The sequence below is a fragment of the Microcaecilia unicolor genome, chromosome 5 (genome assembly GCF_901765095.1).
Source record: "Microcaecilia unicolor chromosome 5, aMicUni1.1, whole genome shotgun sequence".
NCBI lineage: Eukaryota > Metazoa > Chordata > Amphibia > Gymnophiona > Siphonopidae > Microcaecilia > Microcaecilia unicolor.
In genome coordinates, this window is record NC_044035.1 from 27,822,249 (window position 1) to 27,842,501 (window position 20,253).

The window sequence follows — 20,253 nt, forward strand, 5'->3', positions numbered from 1 at the left end:
AGGCATAGTTAATCTTTCTCCAATTAGTTAGTTATGCATCTAAGCATTAATTAGTAACAAAGCTGCTTTGATTAGGTTACTAACTGGTCCATAATAGTATTATACAAAAAATAAATTATGAAGAATACTGTCTCACTTTTGAGAGCCATTCGAAACACAGAAAATGTCAATTATTTTTCTGTGTAACATCTGTTTATAAATTCTCCATAGATCATCAGAATTTTTAGCAAGCTGGATATGGAACCAGTTGTATTGAAACATTTTCTAGATAAAATAAATACCAATAGATGTTGGTCTTTTTGTGTGTGTGTGTGTGTGTGTGTGTGTGTATGTGAAAATACCAGTAAATATGATGCAACCACCTTCACTTAAAAATTTAATGTGCTGTCCATGAAGAACAGATGGGTTGGAGCAGTGAGCCCACCTCTTTAACGCTGCTTTTGACTCCTAACCACTACTCACTTGCCCTGTACCCTTTTATCCCCACCTCTTTAATTCCCTTACCTCTTAGTTGTTCTGTCTGTTTTGCCTGTCCTATTTAGATTGTGAGCTCTTTCAGCAGGGACTGTCTTTTCATGTATGGTGTACAGCGCTGCGTATGCCTTGTAGCGCTATAGAAGTGATAAATAGTAGTAGTGGGCTGAGAGTTAGGGGACCCAGGGTCAAATCCCACGTCATCTGTTTGTGATTTTTCTTTTCAATTGTGAGCCCTCCAGGAACAGAAAAATACTTATTATACCCGAATGCACACCACTTCAATAGCCTTCAGGTTTGCAGGTGTCTTATATACTCAGATAAAGTAGGTATTTTTTTTGTCCCTGAAGGGTTCACAGTTTGAATCTAGATCCCTTGTTTCTCAGTCTACTGTACTAACAGACCTGCATGTGGTTCTGTTAAGAATGTCCATAAATACCCAAAGCTATCGTAAAGCCTGGTATCCCTTGCCAGTTTCACATTCAGAGGAGAGGGAGCAACCATTGGGAAATTAAAGAGGTGCCTTAATATCTCCAGTAGACAACTGCTCAATCAGAGCAACCTTCTGTAACCTGGAAGTGACAAATACCAGGTCTAAATAACGATGTTCCTCCTTTTAGACTTGGATGTCCCCTTCTCCTTCTGTGATCAGAGTTGGAGATCAATATTTTGAGCCCTCCCTAGTCTACTACTACTACTACTACTTAACATTTCTAGAGCGCTACCAGGGTTACGCAGCGCTGTACAATTTAACAAAGAGAGACAGTCCCTGCTCAAAGAGCTTACAATCTAATAGACAAGTGAACGGTCGGTCTGATAGGGGCAGTCAAATTGGGGCAGTCTGGATTCACTGAACGGTAAGGGTTACGTGCCGAACGCAACATTGAAGAGGTGGGCTTTAAGCAAAGACTTGAAGACGGGCAGGGAGGGGGCTTGGCGTAAGGGTTCAGGAAGGTTGTTCCAAGCATAGGGTGAGGCGAGGCAGAATGAGCGGAGCCTGGAGTTGGCGGTGGTGGAGAAGAGTACTGAGAGGAGGGATTTATCCTGTGAACGGAGGTTACGGGCGGGAACGTAAGGGGAGATGAGGGTAGAAAGATAGTGAGGGGCAGCAGACTGAGTGCATTTGTAGGTAAGAAGGAGAAGCTTGAATTGAATGCGGTATCTGATCGGAAGCCAGTGAAGTGACCTGAGAAGAGGGGTGATATGAGTATAACGGTTCTGGCGGAATATGAGACATGCAGCAGAGTTCTGAACATGCTCAGACCACGCTCTGTTGCCATTTGGCCATACTGGTGGGTTAGATGTCCATATCCTGCCTTTGTAAGATTGGGATTTGGCCATCTATGAAATGTGGATGTTTAAATGCCAGTTTTCAGATGTCCAAAGCAAGAATAGAGTTTCTAAAATAACCACCTTACTATCCAGGAAGTCAATCAATTCACTAAGCTACCTCAAAATGCTTTAACACTATTAGCATCAAACGTTCATTTATCAGTTCTTTAGGGATCATACCTCTATTGATTCCCGTTGTCTATTGTACTATTGCTGCAGCCTGAGAAATACATTTAGAGCTACTGCCTTGATGGAAGGTGACCAAATAGAGTTCTATTTAAATTCTGCATTGTTAGTATACTGTAATAGAAATGTCAGTTGCTCTGATTTATTATACTGCTCATGCATAATAATAGTTACTTAAATGCTTACATTCTTGCAAACTTTATTTTAAATAATTCTTATTTTAGATTTTTAGCATCTTAATATACTGCTACGATAGTTATGGATTCAGCGCATGGCTCGGTGTTATACGCAATGAATTTATTCACACTGGAATGAACTGGTGGTAATGAAAACCTTTTCACATTTGTTTCATTCCAGGAGGTTGCTCTAGATTAGAGTTAATGCTTTTCCTTTGAATATCAGATTATGCCCTATTCTGATAGTTCTTTGGAGAAGAAAAAGTTACACTAAGGTCAACGTTCAAAGGGTTCGCTGCCGCTGATAGATATCCAGAGATATCTTAAAAACAGATTGGCAACTGCACAATTTGTCTAAGTTAGACCACTGAATGTATGGCCCCAGTAGCGTAGCCAGAAATGTTTTACAGGGGGGTGCGTCTACCCCCCCCTAGTGCTGCCCCCATGCCGCCACCACCCCAGTCTCTCCCTGCTCCCATGTCGCCCCTGCCACTGACCTCTGTCAGCCCCCGCCCCTGCCACCACCCCCTGTGTCCCCTCTCCCGCCCCACTGCACCTTAAAATTCCCTCAGCTTTAGTCTTCACCCGGGCAGCAGCACTCATAGACTGCCTGCTGCCTGCTCCGGGACTTCTTCCCTGAAACGTTCCACCCCTTCTGATGTAACTTCCTGTTCTGTGAAGGGCGGGACAGTTCAGAGAGGAAGTCCCGGAGCAGGCCGCAGGCATCCTATGAGTGCCACTGCCTCTGCCCAAGTAAAGACTAAAGCTGAGAGGATTTTAAGGGTCTGACAGGGGATGAGTATGCCACTGATTCACCTAGTTTAAACGCACCACTCTATGGCCCTGAACTTAAAGAGGTACTGTAAGTTATCTGGCTAGTGTTGAATATTGGCTTAATCTATATAGGAGGCACTTCTATAGCCAGGCACCATCCCCCAGATCCTGTGTATGACACCTAGACTTGGGCACGCTTCCAAGATGAGCGTGCAAATTCATTGGCTAATGAGCCTATTAATGTCAATAATTGAGTGCTAGCAACCAAATATTGATGTTAACTGGCACCCATTAAAAGTTGTGTATTTATTTATTTGTTACATTTGTATCCCACATTTTCCCACCTATTTGACGGCTTAATGTGGCCTACATAGTACCGGAGAGGCGTTTGCAGACTCCGGTGTGAACAAATACAAAGTGATGTTGTGGTAAGATACAGTTCATGTAGCACAGCCACATTAGGGAATCGTGCAATGGAAGAGTTATGTCCATTACGTATTTTAGTTTTGTTGTGTTGCAGAGATCAGGTATTTAAGTTGGATTGGTAGGGTATGCCTTTTTAAACAGGTTAGTTTTTAGTGATTTCCGGAAGTTTAGGTGGTCGTACGTCATTTTCAAGGCTTTTGGTAGTGCATTCCACAGTTTCATTCTATATATGGATCTGGCTATGCTTTCTGTACTGCATTATTATTAGAATCCCAGCGCCAAACTCAAATTTAAACACTAAAAAGAGCCATCAGTGGCAACTTGTTTCACGTGAGTTACAGCTCAAGCCTTTCTCTTCATTGGCTCCTATTTTTCCTAAATCCCTTTTTAATATCAATTTATCAAAATTTTCAATCTTTTCAAAATTTTCAAACATCTTTTATATAAAATCGATAGAGCCCAAATATACTATGCATTTATCTGAAATTATGCAGACCACCAATATGGACCCTTTTTCATCTCTGCGTCAGGGTAGGTCGTCGGCATATACTGTCCCTCTCTTCATAGCATCTGCTCTATCGTTAAATTGAATATAAGGTGATTCTGTAAGGGATGGCACCTATGTCTAATAGCACATAACTCAAAAGGAGGTAAGTTCATGGGAGGGGCATGGGTGTATCGGGGGCATTCTGAAAAGTTACGCACTTTGTTACAGAATACTGCCTCCAAGAACCTAATTTGTGTGCCAAAATTTATATCAGGTTTCAGCAGGCATAAGTCTGGAGTTAAGTTTAGTGAAGCGTGGGAATCTGCGCAAAGCGCAGTTCTATAAAGCATGCATGGCCTTTATAGAATCCCGCTTAGCACTATTTCTTTTCTGTTGCCAAATTTTGAGCACCATTTATAGAAATTCCCCACTCATATTTTCTTTGGTAGTGAGCCTGCTGTATAAAAACACTTGCACACATATGTGTTCCTATGGAAACTAACACAAACCAGTGGTGTAGCTTTGGGGGGGGGGGGGGGGCACGGGGGCCTGGGCCCCCACAAATTGGCTCTGGGGCCCCTGGTTTGGCTGGTGGGGGTCTCCAACCCACGCCAGCTGAAGTGGTTGTCTAGCTTTGGTCTCCACCACATCGCCTGACCTGCTCTTTCCCTCACATCTCATGCATGCTCGTTTTAGTGAACCTGAGCGTGCACGGCACTTCGCGGCGCATGCTCAAATTTCATTCAAACATGTGTTCAAACAGCCCAAAACACTGCAGCCAGACTCATATTTGGAAAAACAAAATTCAAAAGTGCCACACCCTTAAGAGAAAAATTGCATTGGCTTCCACTTAGGGAACGTATCACGTTCAAGGTTTGCACCCTGATTCATAACGTTATTTATGGAGATACTCCGGTCTACATGTCAGACCTTATTGACATATCAAACCAGGAACTCTAAAAGATCTTCGCGCACATTCCTAAATCTTCACTTCCCGAGCTGCAAAGGACTAAAATATAAATTAATACATGCATCCAGTTTTTCCTACATAGGAGCGCAGCTTTGGAATGCATTACCACTTGATGTGAAAATAATTACCGACCTAATCAACTTTCGGAAATCACTGAAGACTTATCTCTTCAATAGAACGTACCACAATGACCCATCACCTGAACTTTAGTGCATTACAACTTTAACTGTCATTTTATTATTGAGCCCGTTATAACTTATTTATTTATTGCATTTGTATCCCACATTATCCCAACTTTTTTGCGGGCTCAATGTGGCTTACAATTCATCGTGGATATGGGAATTGGAGGGGAACATACATTTATTGTTAACAGAGTTTTGGGTTAAATGATAGTACTGAAGCAAAAGATATTAAGGAACATTTCTGGAAAGTCCAAGATTATACAGTTACATGTGTTGATCTTTGTTGTATATCTTGTCGAAGAGATAGGTTTTCAATAGTTTGTGTAAATTTGTCAGTTCGTAGACAGTTCTCAGGTTGCGTGGCAACGCGTTCCAGAGCTGCGTGCTTGTATAGAAAAAGGTAGATGCATGCATTGATTTGTATTTTAGGCCTTTGCAGTTTGGTGGATGAAGGTTGAGGAAAGTGCGAGAAGATAAACTAATGCTTTATCTCATTTGTTACATATATACTTCTGTAATTATTAATTGTATCTTTACTCTGCTATGGCAATAACCAGGGCGGAATATTGTAAGCCACATTGAGCCTGCAAATAGGTGGGAAAATGTGGGATACAAATGCAACAAATAAATAAATATGACTGGATTTGCGCATGCAACTTAAGTCACACTATATAGAATTTGAGGGATAGTGCCTCTATCCCAAACCATAGGTATTGCTATTCTTCACCAGTACTAGCCAACTACACGGGTCGATCAATAGGCGTCAGTATTGTATTTCTTTAGGGCGTATTTATCACTCCTAATATCGTGGTCAGAATTAGAAGTAGATTACCGCTGTATGAACAGAGCCTACTGTGGCTCCGTTTCCCTTAGACCTTGACACCGATTACGATGGTACCATAGGCATGATAAAGTTACCCCAGAGTGATAACAACAATGACAAATTTTGCAAATCCTTTGCTTTACTGTTTTCAAAGAAGCTAACGTGCCTCCTGCCTCACAGTCAACGTTTAAAACTCGTTTGGTAAGGATAGGTACTACCAAACCCCATTCTCTTCCTTTGGAGTTTTATAATTGTAAAGGTTTATGGGAATTACCCATAGGAAATGTTGCTACCGTTGTACTCTGTGATGGAAGCCCTATCTGTTGTCTTCAGCCTATTCTTAGTTACACCATTGGCAATCTTGAACAACCAGACTCCCCTTACTAGTGTCTCTCGTACTTACTATCCACTTCTTAGTGCTGATGATTGGGTGGCCATGATGGGTAAAGTAAGGCCCGGGAATCCCAACCTGCTTAGGGATTTTAGAATGCCTGCAACCTAAGACAGCCTACAAACAGAGCACTAACCATGTCCTTTTTGAGCTGTATGTTTAGTAACACTTAAGAAAGCTATATAGTTCAATCACTTGGTTTCACAAATAAAGTGAAATATACATCTAAATCACTAAAAACCAGCCCATCAAGGCATGTGTGTGACAACAGGGAGGGGCAGGGAGGAGGAGGGGTGCATGCATGTGTGTATGGGTTAACTCTGGGTATATGTGATACAAGGAGAAAAGATGGGAGGAGATGGAAAGTTTGAAATGAGCAATTCCCTAATTGCTATCTTTCAGTGTATAAATGTTTCTGGGCTGCAGCTACTGAATCTGCCTCTCTCATAGAATTATGTTGGGCTATTTCTTGGGGGACTTTATTTCTCTGAAATCTGTGGTCCAATTAGTCCCATTTTCAAACTTGATGTGATTGTTCCCCCCATGCCAAATTTGGTTCCGTAAGTTTTTTTGGTGAGTTATTCTACCCCTGGATAGATCGACGGACATTTTTCTCCTTATGTGTAATTTCTTTACAATATTCCACTGAATTAGACTGAATACAACATTAACGAGTGCACATTTTGAACAGAAAACACAGATTTCATGATATTTCTGAGCTATTTGCATTCTGCTTGGTCATAAAACCAAATGTGAAAACAACAATTAAGCAACTGTGTATACAGTCCAAATCATTTCCAGCCCCCATGACAGTCGTGATGCTGAGTGAAGCACCGACTGCTCTAAAAAGCGTCAAAGTGAGTTGTGCCTTAGTTCGCTATTAAATATTTGCCCTGATTAAAATTTCAGTTTGACTTTGCAGGTCAACGGATTATGGAACCACCTATGAAAAGCTTAATGAGAAAGTTGGCCCGAGGACCACCTTGAGCTACCTTTACGTCTGCCCGACGAACAAACGCAAGGTAAACAACAAAATTATACAAATATGTGCTTATTTCCAAGGTGGCTTCTGTTTTGGTTGACTAACTTTATTCCTAAAAAGGACTCTTTTACTAAGCCTGGCATGCGTCTACACGCGCCAAACGCGCGTCAAAATGGAGTGACTGAATGGCTACTGCGTGGCCCTTGTGGTAATTTCATTTCTGGCGAGTGTCCGCTATGCGCACTTGAAAAATATTTTTTATTTTCTGGCGAGCATCAGCTATGTGCGCCAATTGGCATTTGGCATGCGTAGCTCATTACCGCCTGGTTACCGCACGAGACTTTACCGCTAGGTCAATGGCTGGCGGTAAGGTCTCAGACCCAAAATGGACACGTGGCAGTTTTCATTTTGCCGCACATCTATTTTCAGTAAAAAATTTAAAAAGGCATATTTTGCAGGTGCGCTGAAAAATGATTCTGCGCAGGCCCAAAACACACGTCTACACTACCGCAGCCCATTTTGCAGCGCACCTTAGTAAAAGGACCCCAAAATGCATTACTGCTACTACTGTAGGTGAACACAGAAGGTACTGTCTTGCACATAATCATTTCTGAACTGCTTGCTGGGGGAGGTGGGGAGGAGAAAGGACTCATTAGGATTTTATGAATGATGTGAGAGAGATGGACTTATTGTTGGATAAATTGCTTATTTATTTTATTTTATTTGTTGCATTTGTACCCCACATTTTCCCTCCTATTTGCAGGCTCAATGTGGCTTACATAGTACCGTCAAAGGCGTTTGCCCAGTCAGTGGATAACAAATACAATTCTACCTGTGAGAGAACGAATCACATTCAAGATCTGCACTCTGACACATAAAATAATCTACGGCTTAGCTCCAGAATATATGATTCCTCTCATAGATCTCCCGCCTAGAAATGCCATCACAACAGCACGCACCTTTTTACAACTACATTACCCATCTTGCAGGGGTATTAAATACAAGCTTCTTTTTGCCTCTACTTTCCACTGCTCTAGCCCGAAGACTTGGAACGCTCTTCCCTTGTACCTAAAATCGTAAACTGACCACCTTCTTTTCAAGAAGCTGCTGAAAACGTACCTTTTTGAACAAGTGTATTCCATTAGTAATTCTACTGTTCAGCCACCCTAATTGCTGCTAACGTTTTATCCTTATTCTATTGCTAAATTCATGTATTGTATCTTTTAACTTTTGTAATTCGTGGAAGCCACATTGTGTCTGCATTTGTGGGAAAATGTGGGGTAGAAATGAACCGTAAATAAATAAATAAATAAATAAATTGCTTATTAGCTGCCCGCAATAGTAAGCTGCAGTCAACAGAACCGGTTGTGACAAAATATTACAGGGCAGTGCCTTTCAGCAAGGCGAAAGCTTTTAATCATGCGTGTATCCTGACGAGGAAATGTAAAGAAAAGAAAAAAGTGTGTGTTAACCAGAGCCACTGTGATGTTTTTGAAGAAAATAATGGAGACTCTGGACAGCACAGCATGGATTTGAATTACGGTACTTTAGTGGCTGCTGTATAAATCAGTACAATCCTGACAAAATATAATTATCGGTGTTTAGGTGATGCACATGTAGATAGAGTGTTTTTTTACTACAAAGTTTAAAACAGTTCACGGTACAATCAACTTTGATACCAATAGAAAAGTCCTCCTAGCTTTAGGCATGGTTGCTGCAGATGACCAGGACAGGATTTGGGTACGGCAACAATGGAGACAACCCTCAGTGTCAAATTTTAAAGGCATCTGGTCTGCCTCTGTCGTGGTTCTGAAAAATCTCCCAGTCAGCGGTGATTTGGGAGTGACTACAGCAGCAGTGACCGAAACAAAAGCGCCAGCAAGCGCTCATAGGCCTTGCAATGACCCAGCTCCTTCTATAGGTTTCCATAGTAACAGGAAGCCTGTGGAAGGAGGGGGCACTAGTCCAGAGGTCGTGTGCTGATGTTTTATTTCCTTTTTATTTGCTGCTGGGGGTCACTGAGATGAAGAAGGATGTGGGAAGAAGCCATATAGAGGATCCAAGTAGGAGTGGAGTAGAACAGTAGAAGTAAATTACTTGTTTATTCATTCCAAAAATACTAGGACTAGGGCACATGTAATAAAGCTACTAAGTAGTAGGTTTAATACAAATTGGAGAAAATATTTCTTCACTCAATGTGCAATTAAAGTCTGGAATTAGTTTCCAGAGAATGTGGCAAAAGCAGTTCCTTTAGTAGGGTTTTAAAAAAAGGGATGGGACGACTACCTTATGAGGAGAGGTTAAGAAGGTTAGGACTCTTTAGCCTGGAGAAAAGGCGGCTGAAGGGTGATATGATAGAGGTCTACAAAATAATGAGTGGGGTAGAGCGGACAGATGTGAAGCGTTTGTTTTCGCTTTCTAACAATAATAGAACCAGGGGACACAAGATGAAATTAGAATGTGGTAGGTTTAAAACAAATCGAAGAACGTTTTTCTTTACTCAGCGCGTGGTTAGACTCTGGAACTCATTGCCAGAGAAGGTAGTGACGGCAGCTGGCCTTGCTGAGTTTAAAGGGGGTCTGGACAGATTCCTGAAGGAAAAGTCCATTGATCGTTATTAAATTTTGGCTGCTGTCGGGGGGGGGGGGGGGAGGGGAGTGCTGGGCTTGATGGACCTTTGGTCTTTTCCCAGTGTGGCAGTGCTTATGTACTTATGAAAAGTCCGTAAGCCATTATTAAGATGGACTTAGGAAAATCCACTGCTTAACCCTGGAATAGGGAAAGGGAAAGGGAATGGGACTTGGTGGTTTTGGCAACTTCAAAGCAGTTTACATAGTATATACAGGTACGTATTTGTACGTGGGGCAATGGAGGGTTAAGTGGGTTACAGTCGGAGCTTTTCAATCATTGGTCTGAAACTACATCTTTAGATTTTAAGGGCGTCTTTTACTAAGGTGCGCTCACATTTTTAGCGCGTGCTAAAATTGTTGGTGCGCTAAATGTTAGAGAGACACCCATAAGAATGCATTGGCATCTCTAACGTTTAGCGCACCCACAGTTTTAGCGCGAGCCAAAAACATGAGCGCGCCTTAATAAAAGACCCTCTAAGATTGTTGAGATCAGTTTTAACTGGTCTTTTTCTTCACGTCAATAGACTGGGCGGCTAAATGGCAGATGACGTTTAATGTGAGCAAGTGCAAGGTGATGCATGTGGGAAAAAAGAACCTGAATTATAGGTACGTCATGCAAGGTTCCACGTTAGGAGTTACGGACTGAGAAAGGGATCTGGGTGTCATCGTCGATAATACACTGAAACCTTCTGCTCAGTGTGCTGCTGCGGCTAGGAAAGCGAATAGAATGTTGGGTATTATTAGGAAAGGTATGGAAAACAGGTGTGAGGATGTTATAATGCCGTTGTATCGCTCCATGGTGCGACTGCACCTTGAGTATTGTGTTCAATTCTGGTCGCCGCATCTCAAGAAAGATATAGTAGAATTGGAAAAGGTGCAGAGAAGGGCAACTAAAATGATAGCGGGGATGGGACGACTTCCCTATGAAGAAAGATTAAGGAGGCTAGGGTTATTCAGCTTGGAGAAGAGACGGCTGAGGGGAGACATGATAGAGGTATATAAAATAATGAGTGGAGTGGAACAGGTGGATGTGAAGCGTCTGTTCACGCTTTCCAAAAATACTAGGACTAGGGGGCATGCGATGAAACTACAATGTAGTAAATTTAAAACAAATCGGAGAAAATGTTTCTTCACCCAACGTATAATTAAACTCTGGAATTCGTTGCCGGAGAAAGTGGTGAAGGCGGTTAGCTTAGCAGAGTTTAAAAATGGGTTGGCCGGTTTCCTAAAGGACAAGTCCATAAACCGCTACTAAATGGACTTGGGAAAAATCCACAATTCCAGGAATAACATGTATAGAATGTTTGTACGTTTGGGAAGCTTGCCAGGTGCCTTTGGCCTGGATTGGCCGCTGTCGTGGACAGGATGCTGGGCTCGATGGACCCTTGCTCTTTTCCCAGTGTGGCATTACTTATGTACTTATGTCCGCCATTGACCTAGTGGTAAAGTCTCACGTAGTAACCTGGCGGTAATGACCTATGCGTGCCAGAAAATAAAAAATATTTTTTGGGCGCGCTTAGCGGACGCACATCAAAAATGAAATTACAGCAAGGGCCATGGGTTGCCGTGCAGTAACTCCATTCTAGTGTGCGTTGGGCACTCGGGCACACTTATGCGGCAAGAATAAATGGATTAAGAGCAGGAGTCTGCACTGGTAATGAAATACTGGGTTTAGCTTCCTGATAAGACATTGTGGGTTCCTTTTACCAAGCTGCGGGAAAAGAGCCCTGCTGTAGCAGTGGGGTCCATTTTTCCTGTTTGCCAGGGCCCTTTTTACTGCAGTGGGTAAAAAAGCCCTAAAACTAAAATAGCTATGTGGTAAGAAAACTCTAACCATGTGGCTATGCAGCAGGGAGCCCTTACCACCACCTATTGAGGTGGCAGCAGTGGCATAGCAAGGGTGGGGCAGTGGGGGCGGTCCGCCCCGGGTGCACGCTGTTGGAGGGTGCAGAGAGCAGCTGCGCGCCTGTCGGCTCCGCTGGTTCCCTGCTCCCTCTGCCCCAGAACAGGTTACTTCCTTTTCCAGGGCAGAGGGAGTAGGGAGCCAGTGGAGCCAACAGGCGCACGGCTGCTCTCTGCACCCTCCAGCAGCCAAGAATGCACCCTGGGGGGGGCTTGATGCACCGGGGAGGGGGGTGTCATTGTGCTGGGGGGGGGGCTTGATGCGCTAGGGAAGGGGGTGTCATTGCGCCGGGGGGGGGGGTGTCATGCTGCACCCTGGGGGGATGGATGCCGCTGCACCCGGGGGGAGGGGGTGCGCACAGCGATCCTCCCCAGTTGGCAGCCGACCTAGGATCGCCACTGGGTGGCAGTAATGGTTCCGGCAGTAACCGGGCAGCAATGCCCAATTACTGCTGGGTTACCATCACACTAACCATTTACGAGGGGCTGGGGGTTTCCCTCAGAAATGGTATGTGCTTGACCCAGAACTACTGCTGGCGGCCAGGGTATTCCAGAATAGCGAGCGGCAAGCCTGCGTTGGGCTGACCGCTGTTCTGTTAAAGGACCCCTGTGTGAGATGCTCTGTTAAGATCAGGATAATGATTAAAAGATGAGGTGAAATAGGCTATTTATCCAAAAGAGCATTTTCATAAAATGGAAGAAGTATTTGAATGAAGAAAACAAGAAACAACATAAATACTGGCAAGTTAGATGTGATACAGACATTTAAGCATTTGAAACGAGCCTCTCCCTGAGATGTGGAAAGAGGACGGGACTTGATATACAACCTTTTTATGGTTACAATCAAAGCGGTTTACTACTACTACTACTTAACATTTCTAGAGCGCTACTAGGGTTACACAGCGCTGTACAGTTTAACAAAGAAGGACAGTCCCTGCTCAAAGGAGCTTACAATCTAATGGGCGAAATGTCAAGTTGGGGCAGTCTAGATTTCCTGAATAGAGGTATGGTGGTTAGGTGCCGAAGGCGACATTGAAGAGGTGGGCTTTGAGCAAGGCTTTGAAGAAGGGCAGGGAGGGGGCCTGGCGTATGGGCTCAGGGAGTTTATTCCAGGCATGGGGTGAGGTGAGGCAGAAAGGGCGGAGCCTGGAGTTGGCGGTGGTGGAGAAGGGTACTGAAAGGAGTTTACATAGTATATACAAGTACTTATTTGTACCTGGGACAATGGAGAGTTAAGTGAACTGCAGTTTCCCAACTGTTGCACTAACCATTACACAACTCATCCACTAGGACTAGAGAACGTGATCGGAGGCTGCAGGGCAGTAGAGTTAGATGTAATGTCAGGAAATACTTTTCATAGTGAGGGTAGTGGATGTTTGCGACACCCTTCTCCAGGAGAGGTAGTGGGGTCAAAAACAGTGAAGGAATTTTAATAAATGCATGGGATAAGCACAAGGGTTGCCTAAATAGGAGGATGGTAACAAACCAAGGCTGTTGAGGTATTTTGATGGAGAAGAGTAGTTAGGAAATAAGGCCAGTGCCGGATGACTTTTATGGTCTGTGACCCATAAATGGCAAAAGACAGATGTGGATCAGGGAACTAAGGCTAATGCTGGACCGACTTTTACAGTCTCTTTCCCCCAAATGGCAAAAGAAACAGGTGTGGATTAAGGAACTGAGGCCTGTGCCAGACAGACCTCTATGGTCTGTTTCTTACAAATAGCAAAGTACAGATGAAGATCAAGTGTGTGTATTGTATATCGCTTTATTATCATATGGTACGAGTAAGGGTGCTGTGTATCTCAAGGTGCAGGGTAAGACATCTTAATTATAAAATTAGCATGTTATCCACTCCAATCCTAGCTGAGGTAATATTTAACCATCTCTCTGACCTCATGTGCAACTTTCTTTAAATTAGTCACCTTATTTTCGAAGTCTTCTTACTCTCTTACCTATCTATGGGCCCTGTTTAGGCACGCTAATGTTTTTAACACATATACAATTAGCGCATGTGCTAATCGTGTAGGTGCCTATAAGGATATTGTAGGCGTGTATACTGTTAACATGCGCACATGGTTAGCATACATTAAAAATGCTAACGTGCCTATAACATGGCTTAGTTAACAGGGCTCTATATGGTCCATCTTTGCTTATTCCCTTCACTATCAATTAAAATGTTCTATTATGTATTGAGTTCACATTGTAAGTAGTATATACTATGCCATACTTTGTATTGTTATTTGAATATTTTTATTGCTGTAATTGCCTATTGCTCATGTTTGATCTATTCTTACTGTATAACACCTTGAGTGAATTTCTTAAAAAAGGAGGCAAATAAATCCAAATAAATAAATAAGTACTATTAGAACTTGGATTTTGATTATTGGACCAAAGCTACTTTTATTCCATTTGAAGTTCAATGAGTCTTTGGAGTGGGTAGGGAGTATAAGATAGAGCAGTGGGTACAGTGAGTATGTTTAGGGACATGCTATAAATAATCAAACACCTGCTTAAGCCAATCCATTTCTTAATCTGAAGAGATAAAATACGAAGTGTTTGTGAAAGGTTAAAAGATCATAAATATGGGCTGTCTTAGATTTCACCTTCTGCATTAATGAGTATGAATGAATGAAGTTTTTTCAGTTGTAGATCTCAAGGACACCTTTTTGAAAGAGTAACATTTGAAAACATTTTGGGACATAGAATGTCCTTAAAATCAAGGTAAAAAAAAATCAATAAAGTTAACAGAGAGTGGGAGTACATAATTTCTCTTGCTGTAAGATGACATTGTCCGAATGAAATATGAATTTTATATCTCCAAAAAGTTATTTGGGTATCAAAAGGCTTCTGCTACTCAAAGAACCTGACAAAACCTGGTAGATGACAGAGATGTCTTAAAAGACGTAAGCAAGATGTGGAGAGTTGCTGCAACGTTTTGGAAAATGTAAACTTGTAGAAGATTGAAGCATTTTTCCATCAGCGACCGAATCTAAGATCAGTCTTACAATTGGCTTGTCTACTATAATTCTGCTTTTCTAGAGTTGCCCGATTTCCTAATTAGGGTCATATTGAGTTGTCCAGAATGTGGAAGCTTAATGTTGCTTTTACAATGGCATCACATTATAGCATGAATTCCTTTTACAATCTTAAAAAAAAAAAAGATATACTTCCTTCTCATGAAAGACCAGTTTTGTTATAGTCCAAAATAGCCAGCCAATAGGTATAATTAGCAATAATAGTAATTATAATTAGTAGCGTGGCATAGAGACAATAAAAGTATACTAAAATCCCAGTTGTGTCCCACTCCATCTAAGAGGCTCTTTTACTAAGCCGTTGCAAAAAGCACTGCCGAGGGGTGCGCTGAGGTGTCCCCGCGGTAGTGTGCTCCTTAACGCGCTCTAATAACGTGCTAAAAAATATATATTATTTTTCAGCACGGAAGGCATGATTATGGGTGGACAGTAGGACGTGCCCTGTGTTAATCGGATAGCACAAGCACATTGCCGCGTGCTGCCTAATTACCTTGGGATTAGCGGGGAAACCCTTAGCACCTACACAGTAGTTGTCGGTAAGGGCTACCACGATAATGGCCACATGGTAATTGAGAAATTAACATGTGACCATTAAAGAAAAATATGGAAATGTGTCTTTAATGGTCACCGCCATGCTAAAAGTGTCCGCAGTGCATGGAAAAGCCCACTTGCTGCAACAGCGCCAGACACTTTTTTTTAGTGCGGCTCAGTAAAAGGGCGTCTAAATCTTTTTGGGGCCCTTTTACTAAGCTGCCTGAGTCAATGAGTTTAATGCACCCTTACACAGATCTTTCCCGTGTGCTAAGCCCACTGTAGTTTGGCTATACATGAGGTACTTTTCAATTATATTTTTTTCTGGTTGCGCATTAATGTTTGCATGGGTTGCATCGAATATGTCTGTGTTATGGTGGACTGCTCCTGAGGAAGAGTCTAATCGAAACAGAAACTCTGTCAAGCAGCTGCCTGCTACAATTCTGAAAGATAAGTGTCGGCTCCTTGAATATTTAATGTAAGACTAATGTTGATAAGAAATCAACAAAAATCCACAATATGAAAATGTTCATATAAGGAAGGAAAAGGCCTGAAAAAGCTCAAAATTTAAAGTGATTTACAGAGCTGAACAGATCAAAAAAATCTCTTCCTCATTGGCAAAAAAACCCCTTCCTTATTAATCTCTTTAATCTTTTTTAGATTGTAAGCTCAAAGGAGTTTACAATCCTTTAGATTGTAAAATCCTTTGAGCAGGGACTATCCTTCTTTGTTAAACTGTACAGCGCTGCGTAACCCTAGTAGCGCTCTAGAAATGTTAAGTAGTAGTAGTAGTTTTTTATCCAAATTTTTCACACCCAAAAAAATTATTTTTGTTTTAGTGAACAATGTTGATAAGACATTTCCGTGTGACTAGTCACAATATTGTGTGGTTTGTTTCACCACTTTATTGAAGAGGGCATGCAGGACTTAAGTGACCTTTAAACTAGTCAACTTTAGGAAGGTTTTATGAGGTGAGGAGAGATTTTTGAACAGCATATTGATTGAAGGCAAGTTCAGATTTATGGCTCTCGGGCTGTGGTTCAGCCCTTCGTTTTATCACCTAGGGCAGTGATGGCGAACCTATGGCATGTGTGCCAGAGAGGGTACGCAGAGCCCTCTCTGTTGGCACGCGCGCCCAGCCACTTTCCCTTCATCCTTCGTGGCCACTACAAACAGAAAAAGAAAAAAAAAACAAGCAATCGCAGCCCAGGCAGCCATCGCATTGGCTGTTCGGCTCTGCAGCCAGTAGGGGGGGTGTCGCCGGCATGCACCTTCCACTTATGCCGCGTTCGCTGCCTCGCTCACTGCGTCGTCTCCTCCCACTGCGTCATCTCCACCTCTCTCCCGAGGCCCGCCCAAGGAAGTTTGCTCCGTCTCCAGTCCAGCCCATCTGGACTAAACGTCACGGCGTGCATAGAATGACGATTACCGCCCGGTTTCTGCCGCGCACCAGAAAGTAAAAATTATTTTCCGGCGTGTGTAGCAGACGCATGTCAAAAATTAAATTACCGCAAGGGCCATGCGGTAACTGTAAATTGATGTGCATTGGCCACGTGTAAGCGCCTACGCAGCTTAGTAAAAGGGCCCCAGATTGTATGTGTATGGGAGGGGGATAGGGCTGGGTAGATGATGGGATTCTCTTGACACGCATTCTTTTTTGTTTAACTATGATATAGGGCAATTGATGTGCTTCTTGACTGCCAGTAGCGCTGCTGTATTTTATTGCCACCTCTTGAGGTGGTGGTTGGGGCACCCATGCTATCAGCTGTCCGGACAGCTAGCGCGTGGTAACATCCCATGCAGTAGCTGTCACTGTCGGCCAAACCCCATCACCACCCAAGAACCCCCCCCCCCCCCCCAGCTCCTTCCTCTGCCTACACTGACCAGCTAGTTGAGGATTTTTACCACACTGGGCTGGTTGTAGTGTACAGTAGCCATTAGCACAGGTCCAGGTAATGGCTATTGTACACTGTACACCTATGCTAACTGCTATCTTCTTACAAACTAAAATGATCAGTTGTCTTCGTCATAAAGCCCATGGGAACAGACTTAAAGATCTCAATATGTATTCTTTGGAGAAAGGCTGGAGAGGGGAGATATTTATTTATTTATTTATTTGTTGCATTTGTATCCCACATTTTCCCACCAATTTGCAGGCTCAATGTGGCTTACATTATGCCGTGATGTTGATCGCCATTTTCTGGTAGAGAGTTACAGGTGGTATTACATTAAAACAGAAGAATAGTGCAATAAAATACAAAGAGGTATTGCAATGACATTACTCAATGAGTTAAAAAGTAAATTAAATAATCAGATATAGAGAGTTCATTTCCGGCATGAGCGATACACTTCGTTCCGGCATGAAAGCTAAAGTGGTGGTGTGAATTGTGTTGCTTTATGAGTGGTAGCAAGAGGTTAGATCTGGTGCTGCGAGTTCATTTTCATCTATTTCCGGGGTGGCTAATTATATTTATTTAGGATTGGTCGTTGTGGTATGCCTTCTTGAATAGGTTGGTTTACAGTAGTTTTCGGAAGATTGTTAGGTCGTGAGTTGATTTTATGGCCTTTGGTAGTGCGTTCCATATTTGCGTGCTTATATGAAACAGATGTTTAAATAATCCATGATATAAATGCACAGGAGGCAAATCTCTCAACTAAAGGAAGCACTGGGGGCATAGGATGACGGTGGAAGGGGAGAGCCTCAAGAGTAACCTAATGAAATATTGTGGAGTGGACTCCTGCTGGAGGTGGTGGAGACTGTTTCTGATTTCAAGAAAGCTTGAGACAAGCATATAGAATCTCTAAAGGAGAGGAAGGAGAGTAGATGGTATGGATAGGCGGACTGGATAGGCCACGTGGTCTTTATCTACCTTTTTCTGTTTCGTCGTTTTTATTTCGTTCTCATATTTCTACATTTCCGTTTGTAAGAGCTCAAGGCAGGAACACAACAGCAGTAAAGCAGTTGTCATAAGAAATAACAACCATTCCAAAATGCTTCAAGATGTGCAGTGTCAGTTTTCCAACTACACCTATGTTAGTTTGCAATCCTCTTCTGGGACACAGGCTACAGCAAATATCTTTTTAAGAAAATAAGCTATTCTGACTGCTAAACAGCAGTTTAAAAAGCGCTGCATTGATTTATCTCATAAATAAAACAAGCAGCCACATGTGATATCTTGATGAAGATTCATGTCCAGAGATTCCTTGTGGCCTGTGTCATCAATCACAGTGCAGGATGACATTTGCAGAACTGCAGACAGAGTACAGTTAACATGTTTTTGTAATATCTTAGGCCACGGTGCCGCATTAATGGAGTTCCGTAAAGTACTTTGAAAAGTGATTCTTGTGCAATTTTTATACAGACCACAGAACTGGAGTCCAGGTAGGACAGGGGTAGAAGCTTGTTTTGTATGTTGAATACTCACTGTAAAAGGAGGTGCTAGAGTCTGTAGGTATTTTTCCTTCCGCTGTTTTAAGGTAAAAGTATTACAGACTTAAAATTCTGAAAATTCATGCAATGTCCTTGGGTAAAACAAATTCTTATTTATTGATTTATTTGCTGCATTTATATCCCACATTTCCCTACCTATTTGCAGGCTCAATGTGGCTTACATTATGCCGCAATGGTGGTCACCATTAACGGAATTATAATACAAAGGAGTGGTACGATCAAGGTACATCAAAATATCACTTAAATTAGAAATGAAAGATAAAAAAATCAAGTGAATTAGGAGAGATAGATAATTTTGTAGCAGGTGCATAAAAATAGAATAGTCCATGTAAAACGTTCAATATTGCTAATATAAATTAAAGTAATCAGATTGGAGAAATCAGTGTTACTTTGTTCTGATGCATTTTAGGTATTAAGTCTTTAGTGAATGGTTCGTGTTGTAAGTCTCTTGACTTACATGATATCCAAAGGGCAGTTGATCTCAATGTACCAAACTCTATATTTAAATCCATGGTACACGACAGAGGGAATCCAAAGAGCACACAAGCAAGAGCAGGTAACCAAAAAAAAAAACACACACACACACATTCTCTAATAGGAAGGGAAGTATTGGATAAAAGAGCAGGGCGCCCACCAACTTTACCATGTCACATAAAGGAGTAGCCTGAAGGATTGCACTGAGACATATAGGACCAGATTCTATATATGATGCTTAAAAAAATCCATGTGGAAAACATTTCCACCTAAGTGCATTCTGTAAGATTTAGGCACAGTATATAGAATGTGCTTAGTTGATATCCTAGTGCCTAAAACTATACACATTCATTTACACCAATGAAAATGTGGCATAAATTTCAGCACGTAGATTTGGGAGGAGCAGTGGAGGAGTGGCCTAGTGGTTAGAACACCAGTCTTGCAATCCAGAGGTGGCCAGCTCAAATCCCAATGCTGCTCCTTGTGATCTTGGGCAAGTCACTTAACCCTCCATTGCCTCAGGTACAAACTTAGATTGTGAACCCTCCTGGGACAGAGAAATACCCAGAGTACCTGAATGTAACTCACCTTGAGCTACTATTGAAAAAGGTGTGAGCAAAATCTAAATAAATAAGATTCTGGAATCTTAAAGAGTGACAAGATTCCATGCAGAATCTCAAAGAGTAGCGACATTCCATGTAGAACCCCAAAGAATAGCAAGATTCTGGAGTGGAGGAGTGGCCTAGTGGTTAGAGCACCAGTCTTGCAATCCAGAGGTGGTCAGTTCACTACTGCTCCTTGTGATCCTGGGCAAGTCATTTAACCCTCCATTGCTTCAGCCTTGTGATCCTGGGCAAGTCACTTAACCCTCCATTGCCTCAGGTTGTGAGCCCTCCTGGGACAGAGAAATATCCAGTGTACCTGAATGTAACTCACCTTGAGCTACTATTGAAAAAGGTGTGAGCAAAATCTAAATAAATAAATAAATAAATAAGCATAGTGGGCCATATTCTATAGCAATACACACATA

General features: G+C 42.3%; 1 protein-coding gene across 1 annotated transcript in view; it reads left to right on the forward strand.

The window, feature by feature from the left end:
• The window catches only part of SORCS1 (sortilin related VPS10 domain containing receptor 1), a 588,550-nt gene that overhangs the window by 102,642 nt on the left and 465,655 nt on the right, over positions 1–20,253 (forward strand). The window contains exons 2-3 of the mRNA XM_030204718.1: positions 825–934; positions 7,144–7,243. Coding sequence (XP_030060578.1) covers positions 825–934; positions 7,144–7,243 — 210 coding nt within the window. The remainder of the gene's footprint in view (positions 1–824; positions 935–7,143; positions 7,244–20,253) is intronic.